Source organism: Nematolebias whitei, chromosome 9 (assembly GCF_014905685.2).
Source record: "Nematolebias whitei isolate Nwh7 chromosome 9, NemWhi1, whole genome shotgun sequence".
In the NCBI taxonomy this organism is placed as follows: Eukaryota; Metazoa; Chordata; class Actinopteri; order Cyprinodontiformes; family Rivulidae; genus Nematolebias; species Nematolebias whitei.
The window spans coordinates 42,343,275-42,370,105 of record NC_056506.1 but is presented as its reverse complement, the minus strand read 5'-3'; the positions used below and the strand labels follow the sequence as shown (position 1 = coordinate 42,370,105).

At 38.3% G+C, this 26,831-nt stretch overlaps 1 protein-coding gene and 1 pseudogene across 1 annotated transcript in view; one reads left to right on the top strand and one right to left on the bottom strand.

Moving 5' to 3' along the window:
• Positions 1–26,831, bottom strand: part of LOC119415217 (collagen alpha-1(XI) chain) — a 90,797-nt gene that overhangs the window by 55,825 nt on the left and 8,141 nt on the right. The window contains exons 3-11 of the mRNA XM_037682375.1: positions 25,278–25,491; positions 23,433–23,595; positions 13,653–13,781; positions 9,306–9,398; positions 8,890–8,988; positions 6,751–7,050; positions 5,605–5,670; positions 2,490–2,531; positions 2,059–2,121 (exon numbers count right to left, since the gene is read on the bottom strand). Coding sequence (XP_037538303.1) covers positions 2,059–2,121; positions 2,490–2,531; positions 5,605–5,670; positions 6,751–7,050; positions 8,890–8,988; positions 9,306–9,398; positions 13,653–13,781; positions 23,433–23,595; positions 25,278–25,491 — 1,169 coding nt within the window. The remainder of the gene's footprint in view (positions 1–2,058; positions 2,122–2,489; positions 2,532–5,604; positions 5,671–6,750; positions 7,051–8,889; positions 8,989–9,305; positions 9,399–13,652; positions 13,782–23,432; positions 23,596–25,277; positions 25,492–26,831) is intronic.
• Positions 25,802–26,633, top strand: LOC119415216 (annotated as a pseudogene).

Sequence of the window (26,831 nt, the reverse complement as noted above, 5' to 3'; positions counted from 1 at the left end):
CATCAAATGCAGAGAAAGTTATATTTTACCAGTTTGTTAATATGTAGTTTTATCAATACATTCTGCCATGTCCGGCCTTTTGATGACATTCATGTGCTTGATGTGGCCCCAAATGAAAATGGGTTTGACACCTCTGGTAGATGATACATATAGGATAATGTAAACAGGGCTGTCAGAGTTGCAATGGGTTTATGTTAGGTGGGTGAATGATCTGATCATCTGACTCTTGATTGCAGTAATCCACATTATTAGCAGAAATAGAGGGCCTCAAACCAAATTTCGCTTAGGGCCCCATGGAGGCTTGGACCAGCCCTGACACAACTCTACAGACAAAACATTTACAACAAAAACAAATAATTTGTATTTAGCTTCCAAATATGTTGCATGCATTAAAAAAAACTGACTTCTAAATTAAACGCTGAATCTGAATAAATTCCTTTATTAAAAACAAAATGTAGTCTGAGGTTTGTGGCAACCTGTATGGCATGAAGCCATGAACAACAGAGGCTTGTTCCAATTGTACAAATGTTCTTTATGCTTTGTGATGACAGAATAAAACTAAAAAGTTTCACACTTTTGATAAAAAAAGCCATCCTAAATTAGATTAAGCCTAGGAGTGCAGACTATTTCCTGGAAAAACAGTATTTTCTTAGCACTCTTGTCATGTGCAACAATCTCCTACTGGCTGAAATTGATGCCATGTGTTTCCATTTACCTATTCCCTGCAGTGGGGATTTTTTTTTTTTTTTTTTTTTATCAACTCCATCCAGTGTAGCGATCATGAGCATAGCGGCATCTAGTGTTAATGAAGAATACACAGCTGGAACAGTGGTGCTCAAGTCAAAAGAACCGAGACAAACAAGCCGATCCTCCATTGAGCACAAAGACGAAACTGTGCAACAAAAAACCCACAAGACTACAAAAAGCCCTGGCACTTTAATACTCCTGGCAGACTTGAGCGACAGTCTCACACAGAAAATAAATGGGGAGCGAGAAAACCCTTTCTGATGAATAAAATCTTTTTGAACGCTTTGATTCTCTGAAACAATGAAATATTTTTTTATTGATGAATGCTAAAGGAGGCCCATTGAGGCAGATTTTGGTTTGAAGAGGAGATTCACTTGCAAAAAGAGAGAGAGAAAAATATATATTTAATTAAAGAAAAACCCACTAAGATATAAAAAAAAATTAAATAAACAAAAGAACAAAGAAACAGTTTATGGTGAGTCACACAATGAATCAAATAAGTGACTGGTATCCAACTGAGCAGAAAAATAAGAGACTTTCATGGCTCCTGCAGAATTTACAGAGTTGTCACTGAACTTTTCAGCAATCCCAAAGCAGCACAGCCCCATTTCTTTAAACTGTTCTTTGTTGGTGTATCTACACAACTAACTCTTACTTCTTACCACAGCTTCAAAATTAAGATGAGCTAAACTCTCTCATTAATTATATTGCATTGATACAGTTTTTGGTTGCAATACATATACCGTATTTTTTGGCCTATAAGGCGCACCGGATTATAAGGTGCGATATCAACGAACGGGTCTGTTTTCATGCATAAGGCGCTCTGGATTATAAGGTGCATTAAGTGAAACAAAACAGTCAGATAAGTCAAACTTTATTTAACTCATTCACAATAATCACAAGTACAACCAGAATGAATGCATGAGGTGCACCTGATTATAAGGCTCACTGTCAATTTTTGAGAAAATTAAAGGATTTTAAGTGTGCCTTATTGTCATAAAAATATGGTATACTACAAGTTGGTATATACCAGATAAATACTTGGTATGTACATGGTACAAACCTGGTATGTATCAAGTAAGTACCAGGCAAGTACCCAGTATGTACCTGGTTAGCAATTATATATAACTACCAAGTTTTTCATAATTGTGAGCTAATAGTGAAGATAGTGTTTCTACCTGGTTTGTACAGGCTAAAAATAAGTTTGGGCAAACTAATTTAAATTGATAGTTGCCAGTGTCTTTTACTGTTCTGTTAGAACCTTTTCCACATCTGGAATAGGTTGTGAAATAGGGTTTAGTGTTCACTCACCCTCTCACCCGGATCTCCTGGGGGACCTGAGGATCCCTGCAATCCTGGGTTACCAGGAACACCCTAAAACCAGACACAAATACGCTTAACATATGATCCCAAAGCACTGCTTAGCAGCATTTCCACCACAGTCAGCCTATCCAGTGCTTTACAGGCAGAGGCCAACAACGACAGAAGCAAAACCATCAGTTTGAAAGAAATAAGGCTCAGAATACAGTGACCCCCCTAACCCCTCATCTTTCTCACAAACTGCTCACAGAGACACAGACGTACACACAATCATGCACGAATACACACTTTGACAGTTTCCCTCAACTCAAGCTTCGCTGACTATCAGGGCTGACAATCTTTCCATAAATATATTTTTCCACTCTTTAGCTGTTCTCCATCTGTGAGAAGCAGACAGGAGTGTGGGGGAATGTGATACTCACTGCTGGGCCAGGGGCTCCTGGTGGTCCTTCTACAAGCATCCCCTGGAAAAAGAAAAAAAAAAATGTTGATACAGTAGCATTATATGGCAGCCTTTACATTCACAAGCAATGAAGAGTAGGAGGGAAAACTAGAGGCAGTTTTGTGCTTTGGGTTAAAAGTTGAGGGGGTTTACTTGGTGAAGGATTAAGGCATTAGCAGTGATGCAGTTATATGATGTTGCAAGCTGTAATTTGTGAATGTGACAGAAATAAGAGCATGACTGTACAGAAAAAAAGAGTTTTTTGGGGCTCTAATGTCAGACAATGTTTATTTGTAATGTATTTAAGATGGTTGCTTAAAGGACATTTGTGTTTGTATAGACTGGTTGATTTTTTGGTGTGTGGCCACTGTGTGAAAGATCAAAACTAAATCCATCAGTGAGGGAGCTAATCTTAATTAAAACAATCATTTTCAGTTCAGTTGCATTAAATACAATAAAATGAGATTCATATGGTTATAAAGCACATTCACAGAAGAATTTATTCAAAAGATAAAAGAAATTCCACATTTGAGAAAATGTGCAAAGAATCAGGACTTCTGTAGTGATGTGGGTCTTTTATAGTCTTGTAAATCCTTCAGTGCAACAAAAATGCTAAATTGATGTGAAACCCTAATAGCTGTGTAAAAAAAATAAGCCAGTTTTTTTTTTAATCTGTGTCAATTATCTTTCTACAAACCAAAAATGAGAATCATACAAACTCTTTTCCCCTCGTACCCTGGACTGAAATGCTCCTCTGTGTGTTGTGCTCCATACACGGCTTGTTTGTTGAAAAAGTAAACTAATTATTTTAATTGTTAGTTTTAGGTTGTAAAATAGAAATAGAAGCAATTAATGTAAAAGCTAATTTGATTGTGTCTCCTAAGCTGATTAACAAGGTGCAATTTTTGGAGAATTTACCTGGAAGGTGCTGATCATCAATTGAATATGATTGTGGGTAAAAATACAACATTGCATGGATTTTTTTTGTCTTTGTGCATATTTAAAAAAAATGTACTTAAACTAGATAAAGTCAACAGAATATTGAGTGAGCAGAGAGAGCAAAAGAGAAGGAAAGTCATGGACATTATTTCTAAATCTGAAAGTGCTGATCTAAAGTTTTTGAATTTCTCTTAAAATGTCACAGTTTAGTCCACGAGTCAAACAATAGGCCATTTTAACATTATATTTACTTGGATACGTTTCAGATTTCTGAATTAGCTTTAACTTTAAATCTGATATGTTCATGCCAGATTTTAATGAGATTATTTTAGCCACAGACTCTGGTCACTGTGTAGGTTTAATGCTGTTGGACGCAACTGCTGCCTTCGACACAGTGGACCATCAGATTCTCCCGTTTCGAATGGAGAGCTGGGTGAGCATTCAAGGTCCTGCTAGTGGTTTAGATATCATTTAATAGAGAGAAGCTTTTGTGTGCATACTGGTGCTGTTGAGTCCTCTGTAGCACCTCTCACATGTAGAGTACCTCAGGGATTTATACTTGGCCCCCTTCTGTTTTCTCTTTATTTACTCCCTCTGGGATATATTCTCTGGAAACATGGTGTTATTTTTTATTTTTATGCTGATGACAGCCAAATTTATGTGCCATTAAAGCAAGATGAACAGTACTCCGTGAACCAACTCCTGGAATGTATGGCAGAAGTCAGAGCATGGATGTCACAGAACTTTTTGCATTTTAATGAGGAAAAGACAGAGGTCTTGTTGTTTAAGCCCAGTGATGGTTCAAAGTCCATGCTGATCTGGGTCCTTTTAACAAAACATTTGACTGAGACAGCAACTAACCTGGGTGTGAGGCTGGACATTGATTTTCAACTATGCACAGATTAAATCAGTGATAAGTCTAGTTTTTATCAATTGAGACAACTGGGCAACGTCAAACCATTTCTCTCACATTTTGAGATTTTAATCCGTTATTTCATTACAACTCGTCTGGACTACTGTAATTCACTTTATGTCAGTTTGAGCCAGTCATTACTGACTCGACTACAGCTGGTTCAGAATGCTGCTGGTCACCTTTTAACTGGTACCAGAAAACGAGAGCACATCACCCCGGTTTTAGAATCATTACACCGGCTCCCAGTTCATTTCCGAATTAATTTTAAAGTTAATTTATTTGTTTTCAAATGTTTCCATGGTCTCATCCCACAGTATCTGTCCAACCTGCTCAAGCTGTCCGTTCCCTCACGCTCTCTCAGGTCAGCAGATCAGCTGTTGGTCGTTCCGAAGTCCAACAGGAGGCTGAGAGGTGACCGAGCGTTCTCAGTTGCTGCCTCTAAACTGTGGAACGAGTTATCTTTGCAGGTCAGACAAGATGACTCACTTCCTGTTTTTAACTCTTCTCTTTAACTCAGCTTGAAATGTTGGTTTTACTGTTTTTAAGTTATTTGTTTAATTGTTTTTACTGTTTGCCATTGTATGATTTTGGCAATTCATTACTTTTACGGTATCAGTTGATTTTACGCTTTTTGTGCTTGTATGTATTAGTGTGCAGCACTTTGGTCAACGGCGTTGTTTTTAAAGTGCTTTATAAATAAAGTTGTATTGTATTGTATTGTATACAGTGGTGTTTATAATTTATTTATTTTTACTATAATGGTTCTATATTTTTCATTCAAGCACACCTTTAGATGGAGTTGTCATCCAGAGCACACATTTGTTATGGCTGTATTAATTAAATTTGAAACCATATTGGGAGATTTTTATGAGCTTGGTTTGAAAAAAAAAGTTGAATATTTTTAACTAAGCATATTTCAAGGACATGACACCATCGGGGCTAAAATGTGTGAAATTTGTGCTCATTTAGACCATTTGTGGAGCAAATGAGATGACGCACTTAGGCACACATCTGTTCATGTTCAGATATGTCATCTAGTTCACACAGTCAGACATAGGGCACTGTATGTGAGCCAAATATGTGATATTTTAATTACACGTCTGGGTCAAATTGGTTGTGATCTGACAAATTTAGGCTTTTATGGAAATAAATAAAAGCAATTTCTCTATGTCTGGCTTTTTGACGAGACTTTAAATTCCTTTATTTTGATAAAAAAAAGATAAGGACACATGAAAGTACTTACAGGCTCAATGACAGCAGGTTCACCTTTTTCTCCTTTTTGTCCTAAGTAACTCTGACCCCCAGTCACCTGAGGAAATAAAACAGACCGTGTGAGTATCTCAGCACCATACAATGACAGACTTTTAATTGTATTTAGGTGGCATTATTTAATAAACAGTGAGAACAATGAACATCAGAAGTCCTGCTTTATGTCTTATTTGAAAGCAGTTGCATTATTCATTAACAAAACTGCTAAGAACACAATGCGACAAAAATCAAGAGGGCGATTTTATATAATTATAAATACTTAAAGCACTTTTTTTTTGTCAGAAAATTTTAATTTTATTTTATTGAGCATCCATAACTGAAAAAGTTACCAAAGAAGTGACCAACTTTGAAAAAAACAAAAAAAGACCAACTGTGAAGTTGTTACCTGACACTACACATACAATGACTTCACAAGAAAGGAATTCACCAACCAACCACAGCGCTGTGTCCAAAACCCACTAGACTGTACAGTTTAGCCCAGAGAGGAAACCAGTACTTAATAAGAAATTCATAGTGTGGGGGCTGGGATTGCAAAGTGTGCAGAATCTACAAAGCTGTTCAGATTAAACCAGAGCAGACAGATCTCATGCCAGCATAAAGGCCACGTCACTTCCTTCCTCTGAGAATTTGGATCTCGAGGCAAAATATATGGCAGAGGACAAGCCATTATGGACACAAGCTCAGCCAAGTTTGTTTTATGTAGAGATGGATTTGACAAACAAATAAAATGAAAAAAACCCTGTCATGAAATAAACCAAGCCAAATGTTGGGGGGAAATCCGGCGTTAGTTTCATATGTGATAAACATCAGAGGCTAATGTGGTGGAGAGGTCACAAAGCGCAACCCCCCCGTGTCGACAGCTGGGCTGACAGCTGTTTATCTGTAGAAGACAAGGTGTGTGCTCGTGCTCCTCTGTGTATTTGTGTTTCTTGCTTGTGTATGCCAAATACCTGAAACTGAAATCATTCAAAGCAACAAAAAAAAAAAAAAGGGGCACCAAAACACTCCAGCAGTTAAATACCACCAGCATTTTTCACATATTTTCACATTCTTGAACATCACTATTGTGAACCTCCCTCTTTAACTGTGACCCCACTTCCCCACCACCGCTCAGACTTACACTGCTCTCTGAGAAGTCGGTCTTTGCAGGAACACCAGGGCCAAAGTCCTCGTATGCTTCAGGTGTCGGCTTGGCATCAACGTGGCCATAATCTCCATAATCACCATAGTCGTATGGTTTCTCAACTAACTCCTTATCAAATTCCTTCACGTCGTATTCCTTAAACTCGTACAGATCAGTAGCAGGATCCACTTTTTCTTGGGTGTCCTCAGGAACAGCAGCTTTAATGGGAACAGTGGGGTCCGCACCAACCTCCTCTGCACCAGTGATGTAGTCGTACTCCAGTTCCCCTCCATAGCTCTGGAATCACCCCAAGCATTGCAAAGAGATGGAAGAACATGAAGGTTTAGTTAGTGAAAAGTTATATTAACACCTTTAAAATGGTTTCTCTTCACATTTTATACACAAGATTTAGATGATTGCTGGGAAAGGCAGCTACATTTCAGCCTCAAGGCAACTCAGTTACACAAACAAACATTTTCACAAAGTGCAAAAGAATAAAACAATGTTTAGGCGTGTTCTTTCGACAAAACAAGTAAAACTCCCTCTAATATTTAACCATTGACCAAAAAAAGTTAAAAATAAATGTTAAAATAAGTGTAAATCTGAGAGGAAAAAGTGGTTAAAAATTATTAATGTTATGATTAACAATACATAAATAAAACTAGACAAATTGTATGTCCTGTGAATATGTGTGAATGCTTATTGGTGAAGAATTTGCAGAAAAACAGCTGAAATTAGCTAAAAACATGGTGAATTGTAGCTGAAATGGAAGAGCAGTCCTAAGTTAGCAGAAGAAAACAGAAAGATCACATATTTGCTGAATTAGGTTTAAATAAGCAGACATGAGCAAAAAAAAAAAAAAAAAAGAAAATCAGCTAAAAATAAGCTGAAATTTACAAAAACAGATGAAATGTAGCTGAAAAGGCAAAAAGAAGTTTAAACTACTGGAAGCGGAAAGAGTTGAAATGTGCTCAAAAAGTGGAATTGGCTGAAAAAGCTAAAATTAGCATAAAAACCACTGTATAGTAGCAAATATAATAGAAAAAGCTGAAACTATCAGAAAAGAGCATAACAAGCTAAAATCAGTATAAATGAGTTAATTAGGTTGAAGTAGCAAACATTACTATAAAAAAAAAACTTGAATTTATCTGAAAACAGCTGAAATTACAAAAAAAAAGTTAAAACGTAGATTTAAAAAGAACAAGCTTAAATTAGCAGAACAAAGAGGAAAGAACACGTTTGGCAAACTACTGGTAGGCTGAAAGAAACAAAAAAAAATTGCACAAAAAGTGGCAATTATTTGAAAAAAGCAAAAACAGCTGAGGAGTATCTAAAACAAAGACAAAAAAAAGCTGAAATTACAAGAAGGAAGTGGAGAGAGCACATTTTTTGCTGAAGTCAGAGTCAGAGTTTCTTTATTGTCATTCACACCACATGTGATACATGTGGTGGAGCGAAATTATATACACAGGATCCCAGTTACATCCAATTAAGCTGAATTAGGCTGAGAAAAGTTTAAATGAGTGCAAAAAATGTGGAATTAACTGAAAAAACTTAAATAAGTATAAAAACAACTATATAGTAGCTGAGATATAAAAAAAAAAGCTAGAACTTACAGAAATAAGCTGATAGGAGCATAAGCTGAAATTAGCAGAAAGAAGTTAGAAGAACCACAAACGTAGTTAGCAGAAAGAATCTGAAAGGAGCACAAAACAGCTGGAAAAACAGCTGCAATTAGCTGAAAGTAGATGAAAAATGCTAAAATTTGCACAACGAAGCTGAAAGAAGCTGAACCAGAACAGAGCTCAGTTCACTTTCGATGAGAAATAAAATGTCAGAAAAGGCTAAATATGTCAAACAGCTGCACCGATACCAAAAGTCATAGAAGGAATGTGCTGAAAGAGCTGAACATTTTAATGCATAATTTGTTGCAATAGCTTCAAAACTGCAGGACGAGAATCGTGCCGAAAAACGTACGGAAGAAAAATGGATCACAATAGTGTGAATGCTTCATAAACATTCACAATAACTGTTTCACCCATGATGATCATGACCACATCATCGTGCTCAAAGCAGGTTAGACCAAATGTAGTAACTCTGGTTCCTCACACAAATGTTACACGTTTTAAAAGTTACCTGGCCTTTACTGGTCGACTCGGTTGGAGTTGCAGGCTGACTTCCATCCACTGCGGTGTAATCATACTCACCATTGTAATAATCCCCACCAGCATTTGTCTGAAATCAATGCAGAAAATATACAAGAAATGTAGTTTCTCGATAAGTTCAGATAGCACTGACGTTCCTGCAACACAATGTTCTTCAGCAAGTTACTTGATCATTGCAAAGGAAGATGTTTTTTTGTTAGAGGGACACTTGGGGTGTAAAAGAAACATTCCTTAAATAAATACATAATTACTACAGTCAACAGCTGTAGCCCTCTCTGTGGTTGGCTAAGCTCAGTTAGTTGTGTCGTTAGAAGAGAACATGTATGTACAATATACTTAGAGTTTTCTTGGCCCAGCTATCTAAAGTATACTGTAATAAATGGTTACCTCAGTTTTTGCTGCTTCTGTTGGAGGAGCATCGGTGGTTATCTTTCCTTCACCATAATTGTAATCATAGACGTCACCATAATTATAGTTATACTGTAAGAAAAATGACATAAATTTCTTAATGGACATCATGAAACTAAGACAGCACAATATCCGAAAGGCATACTACGCACAATTTACATGGCACATAGAAGTCAATGTGTCTTAAAAAAAACAACTTATATCCCAATTTTATTGATAAAAATGTGTTTCAATTTCACATCCATGTTAGAAATTTGAGCAATTATATTTCTGGACAATCCCAACATTCCTTGATGTTTCCCTGTTTTTCCAACTCTCTGGTCTTTACGTGCGAGAGAGAAATTTTGTGGCCAAGCCAACACCAATAATGAATGTTGTTTGTTTTAAACAGGATGCTGGAGGGTTCATACAATGCCAGTTAAAAGTTATCTGCCTCTGCAGCTTAATTTGTGTACCAACAAGAACCTGCAGCTTTCATGATTAGGTTTTTAAAACGGAAAGCTCATGCTGTTGTGCCTTAATGCGTGTTCATAAATTATGGGGTGAACGGAGATTGCAAAAGCAGGGGGTGGAACCATTATTTAAATAACAACTGCTGTAAACAAATGGAGGTAATAAAACATTCATCTGTAACAATATTTAAAAAAAAAAAGTAAGTTTTTTTTTTTTTGTTTAAATCAAAACACAAAAGGGAAAGTGTCTAAACCATTTCCTGTGTCAATCAACAAGTGAGATTACTGGCAAATAAAGTCAAAAGGGAACAATTAGAAAGGAAGTTTTATTATATATTACTAAGATATGGCTGCAAGAACATGTTCTGAATATTTGTTTAACAGACACAAAGGCTGCAGTGATTGTAAAAACACTGGGTGAAATGGTGGCCATGTTTTAAACAGCATCACTGCACTACAGATAACGAGCTGTTATTGCTGAGTTTCCAGTCTACTTATTCTACAGAGAAAGTTCATCTATATTCCTTGCCAATGATGCATTTCCTGTTGGCGTCATTCTGCCGTGACCTTCAACTCTCACTGGAGCGGTTCGCAGCTGAGTATGAAGTGGTTGCAAAGAATCCGCTCCTCCAAATCTGAGGTCATGGTCCTCAGTCAGAAAAGGGTGGATTGCTCTCTTCGGGTCAAGAGTGAGGTTCTGCCTCAACTGGAGGAGTTCAAGTATCTTGGGGTTTTGTTCACCAGTGAGGAAAGAATGGAGCATGAAATTGACAGACAGATTGGTGCAGCATCTGTAGTATTGCGGACTCTGTGCCGGTCCATTGTGGTGAAGAGGGAGCTGAGCTGTAAGACAAAGCTCTCCGTTTACTGGTCAGTCTACGTTCCTGCCCTTACGTATGGCCATGAAATCTGGATAGGGACACTAATGAGATTGCAGATACAAGTGGATGAAATGAGATTCATCCACAGGGTAGCTGGACTCTCCCTTAGAGAGAGGGTGAGAGGCTCAGTTATCCAGGAGAGACTCAAAATAGAACTACTGCTCCTCCACATCGAGAGGAGCCAGTTGAGGTGGTTCAGGCATCTAGTAAGGATGCTCCCTGGTTGCTTCTCTGGGGGAGTTCTTCGGGCGTGTCTGACTGGGAGGAGACCCCGGGGAAGACCCAGGACACACTGGAGAGACGATGTCTCTCAGTTGGCTTGGGAACACCTTGGAGTCCTCCCAGAAGAGCTGGAAGAGGGGGTTGTGGAAAGACACGTCTGGGCCTCCCTCCTCAAGCTGCCGCTCCTGCAATCCAACTTCAGAACAAGTGGAAGATGATGAATGGATGGATGGATGGATGGATGGTGCATTTTATCAAAATACATTTGCAAACTTTAGCAATAAGCTTTTTTTTGCTACACTTTAGATTGTTCAATCCTTTGTCAAACTCTCTTTGTATTTTTCTAAACGCCAACAGTAAAACAACTCTTTAGAATTAGAAAAATTGTATTAGCTTCATCAAATAAAAGCGCTAAAGCAATGAAATTATGTTTGTGACATCCATGTGATCAACGTGCAGGCATGCAAACCAGCTTGCTTTAACTTCTGTCCTTACACATGTAACGTAAGTTTTCTAGAAAATCAAGTCTGCTTCAGTCTTGAAATGATCAAGCAGCACTGCGAATAAGGTCTGTGATTCCAAATTAAATGCATTAAAGGACAGGAAGTCAATGAAAAAAAAAAAAAAACTGTGAAAACTGAAGCTTTTGGCAAGAAACAAAGATGATCCAGAAAGCAGACTGGCTGTGGTTTGTTTTTAGTTTTTGCATAGCCGCTCACTCTCTCGCCATCTTGAGCACAATCACACACCAAATACAAAAACCTTTTGGCATCAGGTGATGCTGAAGGCTCGAGGCAAGCAGGAAGTTAAAGGCAAAGTACATATCCACTAGATCTTCATGCAGATTGATTGTTGGATCATTCCCATGCTACATGAAAACAGTCCTCTTTAAAACTATTAAATCTAATAAAGTTTTGCTTCTTTGGGCAGTTTAAGAAAAACTAAAACCATTTTTGCTTTGACACGTTGCATAGAAGGTTCCTCCTACGCTTCTGACACACAGCCTTATAATAAAATTCAGCATCTTGAGTATTTTATATAAAAAAAAATGTAAATTTTCCTGATAAAACAGAGATGAGGTAGATTATGTTAACAGATCAGCCACTGATATGCAATTCCCCAGCAGCCCAGGCATAAGTATTAGTCCCTGGACAGCTGCTAAGCTCATAAAAACATTACAAGATCCACTGCCTGCTGCTGGCCTGGAGCACATTATGTGGTTTGGAGAGGGAGAGGTCAAAGGAAAGCAGCTCTGGCCAGCCAATGCAGACAGACTGAGAGGGAAACAAGTTTGAGGGTTTGAGAGAAATACATTGCTCGATTTATTGGTTTGAAGTGCATGGCTAAGTTAAAGACCTTTACCAGGCAAACAAAAGTAACTAATGAAGTGGGTCCATACTATGTCCCACTCTCTTCCTCTTCTAAACCAGCTACAGACATGCAGATGCAGAGTGCATAAGCATGCTGCAGGCCAAGAAGCAGAAAATAGCAGAAAATCAAATTTGTGTCTTAAAAATAAAAACAGTTCTCAAAGAAGAAAATTTCTCGTGGAAGAGAATCCTCTACAACAATTGTTTGTTATGTGGTGGGAAAAGTTTTGTTTTGCAAGATTAAGTAAAAAAAAAAAAACATAAAATAAAATGCTGAACCGGAATGTAAAAATAACATTCCTGTCTTAACTGTAAAGAACCTACGAGTGAATAAACCAGATTTACAATGCTCTTCAAGCCAAAGTGCTCCCTGCTCTCTCTTTGGGATTGACAAGCTCCTTATGTTGGCGCTGAGAAGTCACTTGATGATGAAGCAATGTTTTCCAGCACTGGTACCCGCTGTACAGCCAATATTTTTGAACTGAACACCAGTTCTACATTTTTCCCACTCAAAGCAAAAATCTAAAAGTCTGCTTTTCCAGGTACTGGAATTCTAGCTGGTAAGGAAAAAAACTTAAATTTCCTCATGAGCCTGTAGAACTCGTTAGTAATATAAATCAACTCTAAAGCGACTTTGAGGCAGGGAAAAATGAAAAGTTTCCAAAGTGAGCTCATCAGTTATTTGGTGGAAGACCGAAGGAAAATATCAACCGTCAGAAAGAAATGGACGCGCAAAATGCCATGTCCATGGGACATCTGAAGAGGAAAAGAAGCTGTGGAGTTGACACAAAGCTTTGCGTTTCAATTACGAGTTATGGCTGAAGAGGCACAAAGTGATGTGCTGGAGACAGTGGCAATAAAACTTTAAATTTAAACTCAGCAGTGTGTTTTTTATATATTAATGTGTTTCCACTAGTAAAAGGGAATAGAGGAGGAGACGCATCAATTTAAAATAGGTTTACACGGACACTTTTTTCTTTCTTCTTGGAAAAAAAAAGGTTTTTGTTTGCTTTTAACGGGTGTGCAATATAATTTTAAACTGCATAGACAAAGCTTTGTAACATAGCTTTAAATGTGAAGCAGCTGACAGTGACTTATTTGGTATTTTAACAAATAATACAGCCGAAAAGTAACATTTTATGTGGAATACAAGTTAAAAGGAGTTTTGTAGGAATATGCTGCATAAATTCATTTTTAAGCTACTCAATCAACAAAATCCTGTAATTATCCTTCCTAAAAGTCCAGCTCCCGTTGGGTTCTTTTTTCCTCTCGTTACAAATATTTCTCCTTCGGGATCTGAAAATCCTCCAAATCTTTTTTTTTTCTTCCTCCAGGGACCATACTCCTACTCAGAACTACTCCAGACTTCCCGTTTGGCTGCTTCCCCTTGCAAATACTGACCTCGTCCTCTGGTTCCTGAGCCTGCGGGGTGTCGTGATGGTTGGGTGTTTCACAGTCAGGGCTGTAGTGTTCACAGTAGTCATAGGCTGCTCTGGGGTCTGCCACGATCAGCAGCTGCTGGATGTCACCCTGGAAGAAGAGAAGTGTGTCAGTGACGGCCAAAAAGACCAATTGTATATTATAACTTTCCACAACTGTGTTAGATTTTACAAAGTACACACAGTACAACAAATTCCGATGTCAGCAAGATCATATATAATGCCGTGGGTGTATGGAATAAAAGGTTTAATTTCAAAATGGGTTCTAAAACATGCTGTCTTTAGAGGCACAAAATGCTCATTTTTGGTCCTAGCTGGGCTTTTTTTTTTTATACAACACACATTAATCCAATATCCCACCAAAAATTAAATTTTTTGTCAAACATCTACTCAGTTAGCAACTTTTACTTTTCTACTTGGTTATCAGTTCACCGTTAGAAGAAACGCACAGAAGAGACGTTGACTCTAACAGAAATAATTAGATGGAGTTTTTCCAACAAAGTTCAGTCAGGTCATCTTCTATTGTTGAGATGTTTCGTCCTTCATCCAAAGGACTTCATCAGTCCGAGGAGCCACAACATGTTCAGTCACGCAAGCAGCACACTCACATAGTGGGCCAAGCAGTTTGCTGGTGATAAGATGGTTTCTGGGGCCCGCCCTCTCCCCCGTCCACTCCTCTGAGGCAGTCATAGCCAAAGTGGTTCAGAACATCAAAGTTCATGCTCAATAATCTAGGCAAAAAAATCCAGCAAAGTTTAGTCAGGTCATGTGGACGGTTCGCAGCACGGTGGCGCAACTGGTAGAGCTGCTGCCTCTCAGCGAGCAGGTCCTTGGTTCAAACCCCGGTCCAGGGGCCTTTCTGGGTGGAGTTTGCATGTTCTCTCCGTGCATGCGTGGGTTTTCTCCGGGTACTCCGGTTTCCTCCCACAGACCAAAAACATTCATGTTAGGCTGATTGGTAACTCTAAATTGTCCCTAGGTGTGTGTGAGAGAGTGAATGGTTGTTTGTCTCGTTTGTCTCTATGTGTCCCTGTGATGGACTTGCGACCCGTCCAGGGTGTACCCCGCCCCTCGCACAGTGATTGCTGGACATGGGCACCAGCGACCCCCATGACCCAAAATGGAATAAACGGGTAAAGATAATGGATGGATGGATGGATGGATGTGGACGGTTCCCTTGTGGTTTGATGTTTTGAACCACTTTGGCTATGGCTGCCTCAGAGGAGTAGATGGGGGAGAGGGCAGGCCCCAGAAACCATTTTATCACCAGCAAACTGGTTGGCCAACTTTGCGAGTGTGCTGCTTGTGGTACTGATTTTGTTGTGGCTTCTCAGACTGATGAAGTCCTTTGGATGAAGGATGAAACATCTCAACAAAAAAAGAAATAAAAAAAGAATCCATTCAGATGACCTGACTGAAATTTGTTGGATTTTTTAACCTGGATTATTGAGCATGAACTTTGAAGTGTGAGTTTTTGTTTTTAAATTGTCTCCAGGAACTCCTCTCACAGACCAGAAACATGCATGTTAATTTAGTTAACTCTAAATTGTCCTGAGATGTGAGTGACTGTGAACTTCTATTTGTCTCGTTTGCCTCGATGTGGTACTGAGATGTGACATGTCCTGGGTGGTACCTTCTTGGGCACCAACGTCCACGACCGGGAAATGAAAAGCAGGTGGATGAAAGCAACCAAACACTTTTCTTTTTCCAATATAGCCCATTTCTGCAGTAACTTCTGTCCTTATTCATATGGATCGGTCCATTTTAATGTCTATCTTGTGCCCTACATGCTCTGACTGGATATCCGACTGGTGGAGAGCAGCAGCTGTTCTTATTTCATTTGAAGAATGCCAAATTAACCACTAGGGAGGGATTATGCTAATGTGTTTTACAGTGATCCACAGGTAAGTACAGTTACAGAAACAAAGCATGAATAACAGTACAAACGAGGTAATTAGCCAGAGTTTCAGAGGTGATAATTCCAGGTTTGATCACTGTGTACTTGCATGAATAACAAGTTATAAAACACTGAAATGAAAGAAGCTCCAATAACACAACAGGTATTTTTTACTGTATTTCCAACAAAATTGTTACTGTTCTGTTTGCATTGGTTGCCCATTTGAAACAGCAAGTTTATGATAAAAAAACGACAATAAAGCGAGGAAAATGGTACATATCACAAATAGATTCTTGGCAAATAATTGTACAGTAAATGTATGGATTGATTCAAGGCTTTAGGGGAGTCTAGGAGCTTTTACAAAGAAAAAAATACCACCGTTACCCTCGCTCCATCGTTAAGAACGGTATGTTCTTGTAGGTAGCAGATAAATAGGGTCTGTACTCATCTGAAGACGTCTGTTTTTCATGAGCCTTCAGAAAAGGAAATTAGATCTCCTGTCCCGGCCCTTCAAAAGACTCTTTTTCCATGATACTATCCTAAAGAATTCCTAAACCAGGACTGGCAATGCCATTAATTTGGAGAATGTTATCAATACCCATCTACCACCTCAGCTGACCTATTTTTTTCCCAGACGTTTCAGATTCCACCTGGCTTGGGTAAGAAAAATGACACAGTAAGTGGAAAGATATCTTAGAGGTTGCGTGAAGGTAAAGAAAGGCCACGATCAGGGTGGCCCCTTAGGAGGAAGCACATACATGCAGAATGCATTAAATTACAGGAGGCAACATCTGTACAAGCTTAGATCCCTGGAACACATTAGATACTCACACTCCATGCACCATTATACATCACCAGTAAGGCTAAGCAGTTTTTTAGCAACCTAAACAGAACCTAAGTCCAGTGTATGGTTTTTGGTTTATCTAAGAGGTTCCAGATAGCCTCAGTCCATCTACATTTATTTGAAGCCTTGCCATTTAAACTAGGTTCACCTATTTGAAGTTTTACACATATTTTTTTTCATGATTTGAACCAACGTTTAGAAGTTTAAATGCATAATCAGCCAGCTAGGAGTTATTTATCAGTATTTGTTTGATGTCGGTGTTACGGGATCTCAGCAGCAGAGTACCAGCTGTGAAAAAAATGTCAAACAAAATAGAGAAAAGCAATTGTTTAAGAGTTCACTGTGCACCCGGAGAAGCTCCTACAGGAACAAAATGCAAAGTGCACTGCTGCCACTGCAGACCGTCTCTTCATTGTTCCTAAATCTAAGCCAGAAGAGGATGAATAAAAACACAGACACATTGCATTTGGCTTGATCTCTGTCTGTTTCCTCCTCTGTCTGTCTTCCTCTCCGTATGTCTGAATAGTAACGTTTCCTTTTAGTATTCCTCACTCCATTTTTTTTAAAGAAATAAGTGCTACTGCATTTAGCTACAGCACATTCACAGCCACACAAAAAAATATGCAGGTTTAAAAATGTCAGAAAGACCTTGTCAACAGACCACACACACTTGGCCTAAATAAAGCCAAGCAATGATTCAATCACTCCTACACTCCCTGATGAGCTTCTCATTCCATGCCACTCCTTTTTTTTTTTTACTTTTACCCTTCATGTTTTTGGTTTTTCACATCTTAGTGCCTTTGTTGATGCTAATGTTGGTTGTATGACCTTTCTCTCTGGCATTTATTCCCGTTCCTCCTCAGAATTCCAGGAATGATCTATGGCAGGATTTGCTCCGCAGACATAATGGTGAAAAATCGTCTGTCTAGGAATTCTTTAACAAACATGCATATGTTTAAAAAACCCAGCATGCCTCAGTGAGTCTGTTCTTATCTAAAAGCATACAAGACGGGATCAAACTGACCCATATTTCACATACACTATTGTTTCTTCTTCATATTGGCTTGTTTCTGTCTTCATGGTAAACTAAGAGGTTCAAACAACAGATAGAGTTAGAGGCACGTCTGATGCGAAAAAGATTCTTTTGGAGACACAAGACTGACGTAGAAGAAAGAGAAACATCACATGAGACCATTTAATGTGTCTTTGGAAATGCATTGTTCATAGGAAAGAGTTTCTGATTGCGTCTAGGAAGTGTGTGGAGATTGTGATCAGACAATCTGATTAGTAGCACACACTGTCAAGCGCCGTGCACACAACTTTGTGAAAAGAAACGAATATTTGACCTTGATTAGAAGCAGACAGCTCCTGCTGGCATCAAATCATAAGGAATAGGGTGTGCAGGCGCTTTTTAATCGTGTCTTTACTGAAGCAATTAACAGACATAAACAAATATGTGGTTTGTTCTCCGACTCCATAAAAATTAATAACATACGTGATTTAGACACTTAGTTAGCATCTGAGAGCGCAGGATAAGGCCGTTTTGCCATAGTTTTTTTAGTTGCCTTTTCCAAAGACTGGAAAAAATTACAACTTTTTTTTCTTCAGCAGTTCAAGTTAGTTTCCTTCTGTATTTATGGTTGTTTATCTGTCGAGTTACTGCACTGCATAACAACAAAAATGGGCTGGAAGATTTTGTAGAGTAGTGTGTGCCGGTCAACTAAATAGAAAGCATGGTAGAATAAAAGAGACTCAGGATTGTGACGTCAAAGACGTGCACTGTTTGTTGTCCGTCTGACAGGAAGTCCAAAATCAGTTACAGAGTGGCGTTTTCAGTCCAAGCAAAACGAGCTTCACTATAAACTGATGTAGGAGGATTTGGTTAAAGGCTGAAGAATAGAAATGGTGCATAGCCTTTCTTCTGCAGGGCTTTTCCATCTATCCAATGAACTAATTTGCTTTTTCTATCTAACTTTTCCACACAATGAACTAATTTGATATAAACAAAACTGCAAAGGTACAATTTGGCAGCAGGTTGATTTGACATAGAGCCAGAATAAGATGGTATGATTGTCACTTATTAAACTGGATGACTCCACATTCAAACTGTAAGGCATTCAAAATAAATGCAGAAGGCTGGCTTTAATATGATAAAATTAAATATTATTCAGAGCACTTTATTATGATAAAGCCCAAAACCACATTCGGGTATATTGAAGCTAATCAGATGGTATTAGCTAGTAATCCAAGTCATGTTTCACAGATCTATTTACTTTGTATTTCTATTCATGGATTTATCACACTAGCCAAGGTCTTTTTTCTTTGCAACTATAGGCACGTGAAGTCAATGTTGTGGTCGATCTTGATGTTACCCAGTTGCCACTGGTTGGTTTTGATTCTGCACATACACTTGTTGCTACACACCAGGTGAACTGCTGTGCGCAAGAGATCACGTCAAAAGAAATTATAGCATTCGGGTATTCTTTGATGTAGGTTTAAGTTGGTTTTCTCAGAACAAAAACAATGGCAGCTGTTTTAAACTGCACAAGGGAAGAAGCTTTTGTTTATTCCTGAGAAAGTCCAAACACAACAAAAATGACAAATATGAAGATTAACAAAATGCATTCATTTTAGGAAGCCGATTAGTGACTATGACAGCAAGATTTGAAGGATTAATATTCAATGCCAAAAATAGTTTAGTGGCTGCTGATCTCATGCTGCTGCTGATCTCATGTTGCTGATTATCTCATGCTGCTGTATTCATTCATACCCATCTGCTCACCATGTTCAGGCTGCTATCGTTACGCTGTATTGTTTTACATTGTTAGTGTTTAGCATATATCTTAGATCTTTTAGCATGCCGTTTGGCGTTTGTCATATATCTTAGTGTATATCTTAAATCATTATTTACTGTTTCTTTTTATACTTTATATTCTGCTATTTTTGGGTGTCCCCGTGTACATAATTTCATTCCACCTCATGTATCACATGTAATGACAAAAAAGTTGACTTGAACTCGAGTTAGCTTAGGACTTCTGTAAGTTAAAATACTTTTAGTGAGCTATCTTTTTCTTCCCAATGTATTTTTCATTCATTCATTCAACCTTTGGTGTTTTTAACCTTACAAAGGATAAAAAAAAACATTAAAATGATCACTCTAGAAAGAGTAGAATGTCTTGCACGTTAAGATTTTTTCTTATTTTTTCCTCCAAATTCATGAAAAAATGGAGCTACGGTAGCTCAGTGGTTGGTCACACAATCCTGAGGCTGCAGGTTAAATCCCAGGTTGTATCAGGAAAGGTATCCCAAGTAAAACTGTTGCTCACTGTGGTGATCCTTGCAGAAGAGAGCAGCTACAACCAATTCAAAAGGATATTCCATATATCCAACAAAACAAATACAAATAAGGACTTTTGCTTATTTTCATGCCCCAAATTTTAACATTTCTTTTCCTAATTTTAATAATAATTTTAAAAATATATATTTTTTCACTGTTTATATAACACTCTGCTTTTAGTTCCACCATCATCCAAACCCTGCAGACAAAAGTACTACTTCAAGTACTCCTGCAGATGTTGTAAATTTTAAAACAAAACTTATGTAAGCATACATTATTTTTTGTATCCACTCCAGTTAGTTTTTTTTCCTTTACCTCATCCACACATCCTATCCCTCTAGAATCTTGACATTTCACCTAAAACGTTTTCTTCGCTCACGTTTTGAGAGAACAATGGAGGGAATTTAAAAATTACAAGAACAATAATTAATCAAGACGCAGTGAGCATGGAAAATATTTGATACTCTCCAGATTTCTTCCAGTGTTTTATTAAATTCAGACTTTGCTGTCAGCAAGCAGATAGCGGTTCTTTTCAAGAACTGGTGCAGTACAAATGTCTTCTACCCTTTGAACATGGAAACAATGTGTTTGCAAATTGTTCACTAAACTGTCAAACGTTTTAAACCACCTGCATGGCTATCTATCGTTTTTGTCTTTTCTTCTTTTCCTTCAAACTGTCTTTTTTCTGTTAGTAAATGTTTTCAGGAATTTCCCTGGGTCTATTACTTCTCAACCATGCAGAAACCCTTAATGGAGTCAAGGACAAGGAACAAGAAGGTCATGTAAAGAGAAGAAAAACAGGAAGAAGAAAAAAATACTTTAATCTTCTGTTTAAAACAAGTTTAAAAAAATATTAAATGGCAACTTTTGAGATTTTCAGCAACACAAAGACTGAATATCAAAATTAAAGTTGCACGGTGTAACCTAAGAGTTTGGTGACAAGCATTCAAGGCTGCAAAGTCATCAGGTTCATTTTCCTTTCAACTCAGCCATACACGGTAAACAATGAATCATTTAAGAAGTTGAGTGCCTCAGACTTGCTATTCTTCTGCCAAAAACCGTCCTGCTCGAGGGACAGCATTTTGGACTGATCTCCACTGCCGTAATACCAGGCATAAAAACCTCCCTAACTGCCTGTCCTCGTATGGAAACATAGACATGTGGCACAACCGCTAACACATATCAACCTTGTGAATTTTGAGCAATAAGTTTCCATAAAAGAAATAAAAATCGAACCTTTTCAACGTCAAATGTCAATTTTTTTAAAAAGTGTTGAAAAGTGGAAAAAATGCACCTAAAGTTCAGGTCAGTGAGCATATTTTTCAAACATCTGTGCAATTCCAGCCAAATCGGAGCACACACTGCTCACATTTTCCCCAAGCCTTTAGTGAAGCCTGCTCTTCCAACTTTGACACCTGTGTATGCAATTTACTGCAGTAAGGTAGCAATGTGTTCAAAAGCTGTTCTTGTCAGACAGCGGTATGGTTCTGCTCATCTGCTAACATATAATGGTGGAACTAACTTTTCATGTATCAAATTAGATTTTTTATTTTTTTTGCTATTGCAAGAAACCGTTACCAAACCAATTAGCTTCCTCAAAACTGAGTTCTGGTTACTTTAAGTCCTCTAACACTTTTTAAAGATCTCTGTCCATCCCACAAAAAGTGTAGACTACACAAAAATGCTAACTTACGCTAAACAATGCTATACTATGCTAAGCTAAGCCTCACCCAGTGACATCGCCCGTAGGTAAAGGATGCTAACTTCTATTGTCCCATGCGCTTTCCCTCTTTACATACTGGGAACAACCTCTGACTCATGGTGTCAGTTGCCTATAACAGAGACTTTAAACTTAAATGCCTCCCCAAACCTGAACAAGACATTAACAAGAACAACCCATTTCCACACAGAAACATCGTAAACATTCACAAACGTTGCACACATAATTCCTACAAGGTTACCAAGAATTCTTATATGTTCGACTTTTAGTGTAAATAGCAGTTAGTTTAAAAAAAACAGTTATCCACATGGAAGATCACTAAAGTGAGTTAATTCATTATCGTAAATGACACGAGGGAGAGTCCGACACACATTTAATGCTTCACTCTGCTTTGGCACAGCTTCCACCTCTTTTGGTTCTGCTCAGCTGGACCAATTTCTGAAAGCTCACCTCTGAATGGGACATGGTTACCCATGATTTATGACCCGTTTTGAGTTGTGTTCACTGGCGACGTCACATTGCAAACAGTCTTACAGTGTCACTGACAGCAGTGTGATACAAGTTAGTGATTATCAGTTAGCGATAGCTTCGATTTTTTTTTAACCTGTCTAGCAGTTTAGTGTTAGCAAAGCTAGTTTTTGAGTTAGCAGATATTGAAGCTAACTTTTTAGCGTTAATTATTTAGTTGGGTGAGCTGTGCCATCACAGGTCAGAGAACTAACTACTAAGCTCAGTGATTTAAATAGTTTTATTCTATTATTTATTTATTTATTTTGATTGAGGCAGTGATTTAAACTATCTTGCAATGTAAATCAACAAAGTCAATGCTCAATGATCCAGGTATACAATCCAACAATTTTCTGTCAGGTCATCTGGACAGTATCTTGCAATGTGTGAAAAGCCTAAATTCATGGAACAAATTGAATTTTTTCTCCTCTCTAGGTTTAGAAAAAGAGCCAAACACATTACCTTGTAATCATTTAAAGAGCCGCATATGTACAAAATAAATATGTAGATCACACTGATTGTCATGACATCATATTGTCTGGATGTTCATTATCCATAGATCTTACCTTACCTGACTGCCAAAAACCTATTAGTGGTTCAAAGAGACAATGCATGTTCAACTGACTTCCCAGTGGAAAGTCGTCTCTGACCTGGAGGCAAACCGTTTGCAGGCTGCTTCACTTAGTAGACATTCCACGTGCAAACATCTAAGGCCTGTTGTCTTCCATGCTGACTTTTGGCTCAGCTACTCCTCTGAGCACAAAGCAACCTGTGCAGTCTTTGAAGCTACAATCTCTATTTCATTACCAAATAAAAACCTGTACGTTCTGATTCTGAAGTCTGATTTTTAGCATGTATATTTACAAAAAAGAGCCATCTGTAAAACATTTTAGCTTTTTTTTTTTTTTTCAGCCAAGCACAGAGTATAGTATACATTGTGCTAGTGGTCCTATAACAGGCATGAAACTGAAGTAAATAAAATCCAAGACCTTTACGTGCTGTTAGCAACTAGTATGGTAGTTACCAGGGGTAAAGGGTTACTTTGTTACGATTTTTACTAAAATACAAAAGGTTGACCAGTATATTCTGGGATAATAATAAAAAACATGTTGTCAAAAGCAATAGTTTTTTGAAAGAAAATTAATACAATATATTGGAATCCTTGAGCCACCAGGAGGCAGTAATACTTGCAATGGAGGGGCCTGTGTGAAGGCACTGAAGGACCCCACAAAATTCAGTGTACCAGTTGCTATGCTAGCTTTTCTGAAATGATTCTATTTTAGTTTTATATCTTAAAACAACACACTATAAATGTGCTAGTAATCATCTAATTATCCTTTGGGGAGCAGGGATTTAAGGATTTGGAGCAACCAGAAAACGTTCAATAAGACTGCATAGTTCACACACACAATGATGGATAAAGGCAACTATTCTTACCTCAAAGACCTCATCATCCAGGATCCTGGTGCCAAAGACAGTAATGCCATCTGTGCTGATCACAGCTTGGTCACTCCTTCTCAATGGCTTGGTCACCTTCTTTTTACAGTCTACGATGATGGTAACACTCTTCTTCTCAACACTGATAGCAACTCGATGCCACCTGTGCATGAAAATGAGATATCACAGATTAGGAGACATTGGGATTGTCTTTGTAGTCCATAAGTTTTATGGTTCAAGGAGTATCTCTAATCTGGCTGCCTCACTGTTTCACAATAAGAAGGTCCTGGGTTCAATTCCTAGTTTGGACTTAGTGTATTTTTGTGTGGACTTTGCATGTTCTCCTTGTGCTTGTATGGGTTTTCTCCAGGTACAGTACAGTACTCTGATTTACTCCCACAGTCCAGAAAGGTGCATTTTAGGCTGCCATAAGGCCCAGGCCTCCCTTGCATAAGAGATATGTGATCTATGTGAGTTTGGTCTTGTTAAGTAAAGGTTAATAAATACATTTATTTTTATTAACAATGTTTATGTGCTAGTATTCCAAGACCTTAAGTTTTAGTTCAGTTAGTTGTTTTCTGCTATGGGTCTTCAGCATAATTTATTTTGCCTTTGATTGAGTCTAATCAGATGATATTAGCTAGTAATCTAAGTCAAGTTTCACATACCAATTTTTTTTCTATTTATGGATTCATCACTAGTCAAGGACTTGTGGGTTTTCTTTATTTGCTACTACAGACAAGTAAAGTCAATGTGGTCAAATTTGATGTCACCCAGCTGCCTCCAGTTGGATAGACTTGTTACTATGCACCAGGTGAACTGCTGTGAGCAAGAGATCACTTGAAACAACACTATAGCACATGTAAAAATGTGTTTGACACATGCCAGTTAGTCCTAAGGTGAAGTTAAGTTCATTTGAGGAATGGGAGATTTACGCTGGGAAGCAAAGAATGATACTGAGAACCAACCTGGTCTGTCAGCAGGAAGGTAATTATAAAATAGAAAGCATGAAATTATCTGCTCCATTACATATGCATTATATACACACCAGAAGTAAGTAAATGTATTTTCAAAAATGCTGATTTAGCCCTATAAATATCAACACATTTTCCACTTTTAACCAGATAAGAAAAATTAACAAATTGAAGCCTAAACAAATCTCTGCAAACTACATGAATCCAAAAAATACAAACAGAATCAATGAATATACAGTAAAGTTGCACTGTTATGCTATTTATTATAATAATCTATTGCAGCAAAACAGTCAAATGAAGAAATCTTTTCAAGGCATTTCTGTTAGCATTTATGTAAATGATTAATGGCAGCGTTTAAGAGTGGTTTGTACAAGCATCATTGGAGAGCTATGTAGTTCATGAAGAGTCTGCCTATTACACCATATCACTGCAGCACCGCTGTAAATTATCAAGAAAAAACAAAGACGGCCATTAAATTGTTAACTGCAATTTATATGCCATTCTTGTCTGACTTGTTCCATGTGGTACTGATGCATGAGCAAACATGTGTTGATAATAGACATGCAGTGTTGTGAAGCAGTTCTCCGGGCCAGAAAAGAGCTTGAGAAAATACTTCAGCTATATTGGTTTTGCTCACTATAAAATATGACCTATAAATCTTAATCAAATTATTAATATGAGTATATAACAGTTTTGCTTTGTTTTTGAGATAGCTTCACAACAAACTTTAAAGAATTTACCATAAAAACCCTAAAATCTAAAAGTGAGTTGGATCAAACAATGAAACACAGCAAATTCAGGAAATACAAAAGTCAGTCAACCGCATTTTACCTCCTCTGCTCTAAGGACTTCTCAGGAGGCAGTCACTTACTTGCCATCAGCAAGGTTGATGGAGCGGAACAAAGGGTACTCCTCTGGGGCGGGTTTACCGTGCTGGTCCTCATACATGAAGACGGGGGCACGGCCCACCTCCACGCCAAGCTGCTGAATACCTTGGTTGTTGTACACAGACAGAAGGAAGGACTGAAGTCCAGCCTTGGGCTTGATGGTAAAAAGAATGGAGAAATCTTCTGGAAAAATTCCCCCTGAAGGTGGAACAAGAAACCAGACATATATTAGTAAGACTAGATGATCTTCTTCACAATGATGTGAATATACTTGGAAAGGGTGGGTTGTAACTGCAGTACTTTGAATGTATTTCAATCCAAATGCATTTTATTACACAGCGTTTATTTAGCCTCAAAGGAAGTGAGTCATGTTACATCTGTGAACTGGTGAAAAAGAAATGACTAGCTTTTTTAATTAGCAAGTGGCTAGCAGCAAATTTAAAATGGCTTAAACAGTATTTGAGAACTAGTTGAACGTAATATTTAGGCAGTCACTCAAAACTTAAATATGTTCCCAAAGCTGAAACCAAGCTACTTGCATGTCTTTCTTCATCAAAATGGAGTTGCAGACCATGGACTACACAGAGATTGCTCGCCTCTGATCTCCGTGGACACCCGGTAGACTCTGCTAATGGCCACGTAGCGTCCTGTAATTCCGTGAATCAGCCAAAGGACCTGGTAATGGCTACGCTGAATTGATATTCTGAGAAATGCTACCAGGAGCTCGGCCACAGCGATGACCATGGCTCATTACCGAGCACCCCGGTGGAGATGCACGGTGAAGCCGACTTCCCCAGCAGTGCTGGGTATGAGGTGCTGGAGAACGAGACAAGGCAACTTATTGTCAGGTTTTTAAGAGTTTACTGGACTATAAAAAGCTCAGTGGTCTGAGAGCAAGGAGCTATCGACGATGAAGAGAGTGGTGAACGACCTCCAGGTGAAACACTGATTCTCATTTGATCAAGAAACTGGGTTTGGTGATCAAGAAACTGGGTTTGAACAACAAAAGAAACATGAAGTTTGTATCGGAAGTAGCCTGCCACCTTTTTGCAGATGGAGCCACCAACTGGAGTCGTATTGCCAGCCTGGTGGATTTTGGAGTAGCGGTGTCTCAGTACCTGAATGAGATGGGGAGGGAGAGCTGTGTGGAGCTGGTGGACAAGGAGATGTCCATGTGACTGCTGTCTTACTAGAGGGATTGGCTGCTCACAAACAACTCCTGGATTGGCTTTGTGGAGTTCTTTCGGGAACCAAATCCCAAGTCAACAGTCAGGAAAGTATTAATATCTGTAGCTGGGTTTGCTGGAATTGGAGCAACTCTTGCCTCGTTGATAAGGTGAATTTGTTGGACTTCGAGACTGTGGATGCTTCTCCTTTTTTCCACCACCTCCTTTTGTTTGGATACAAGAATTATTAATAGGTCTCTCTTGTAAATGAGTCCTCGCGACTCAATGTGACTAACCTGCACAAATAAACGTTGAATGAATTTTAAGTGTTATTTCACACGTCGCTGGTGAAGATTCTCAGTTTTTTGTATT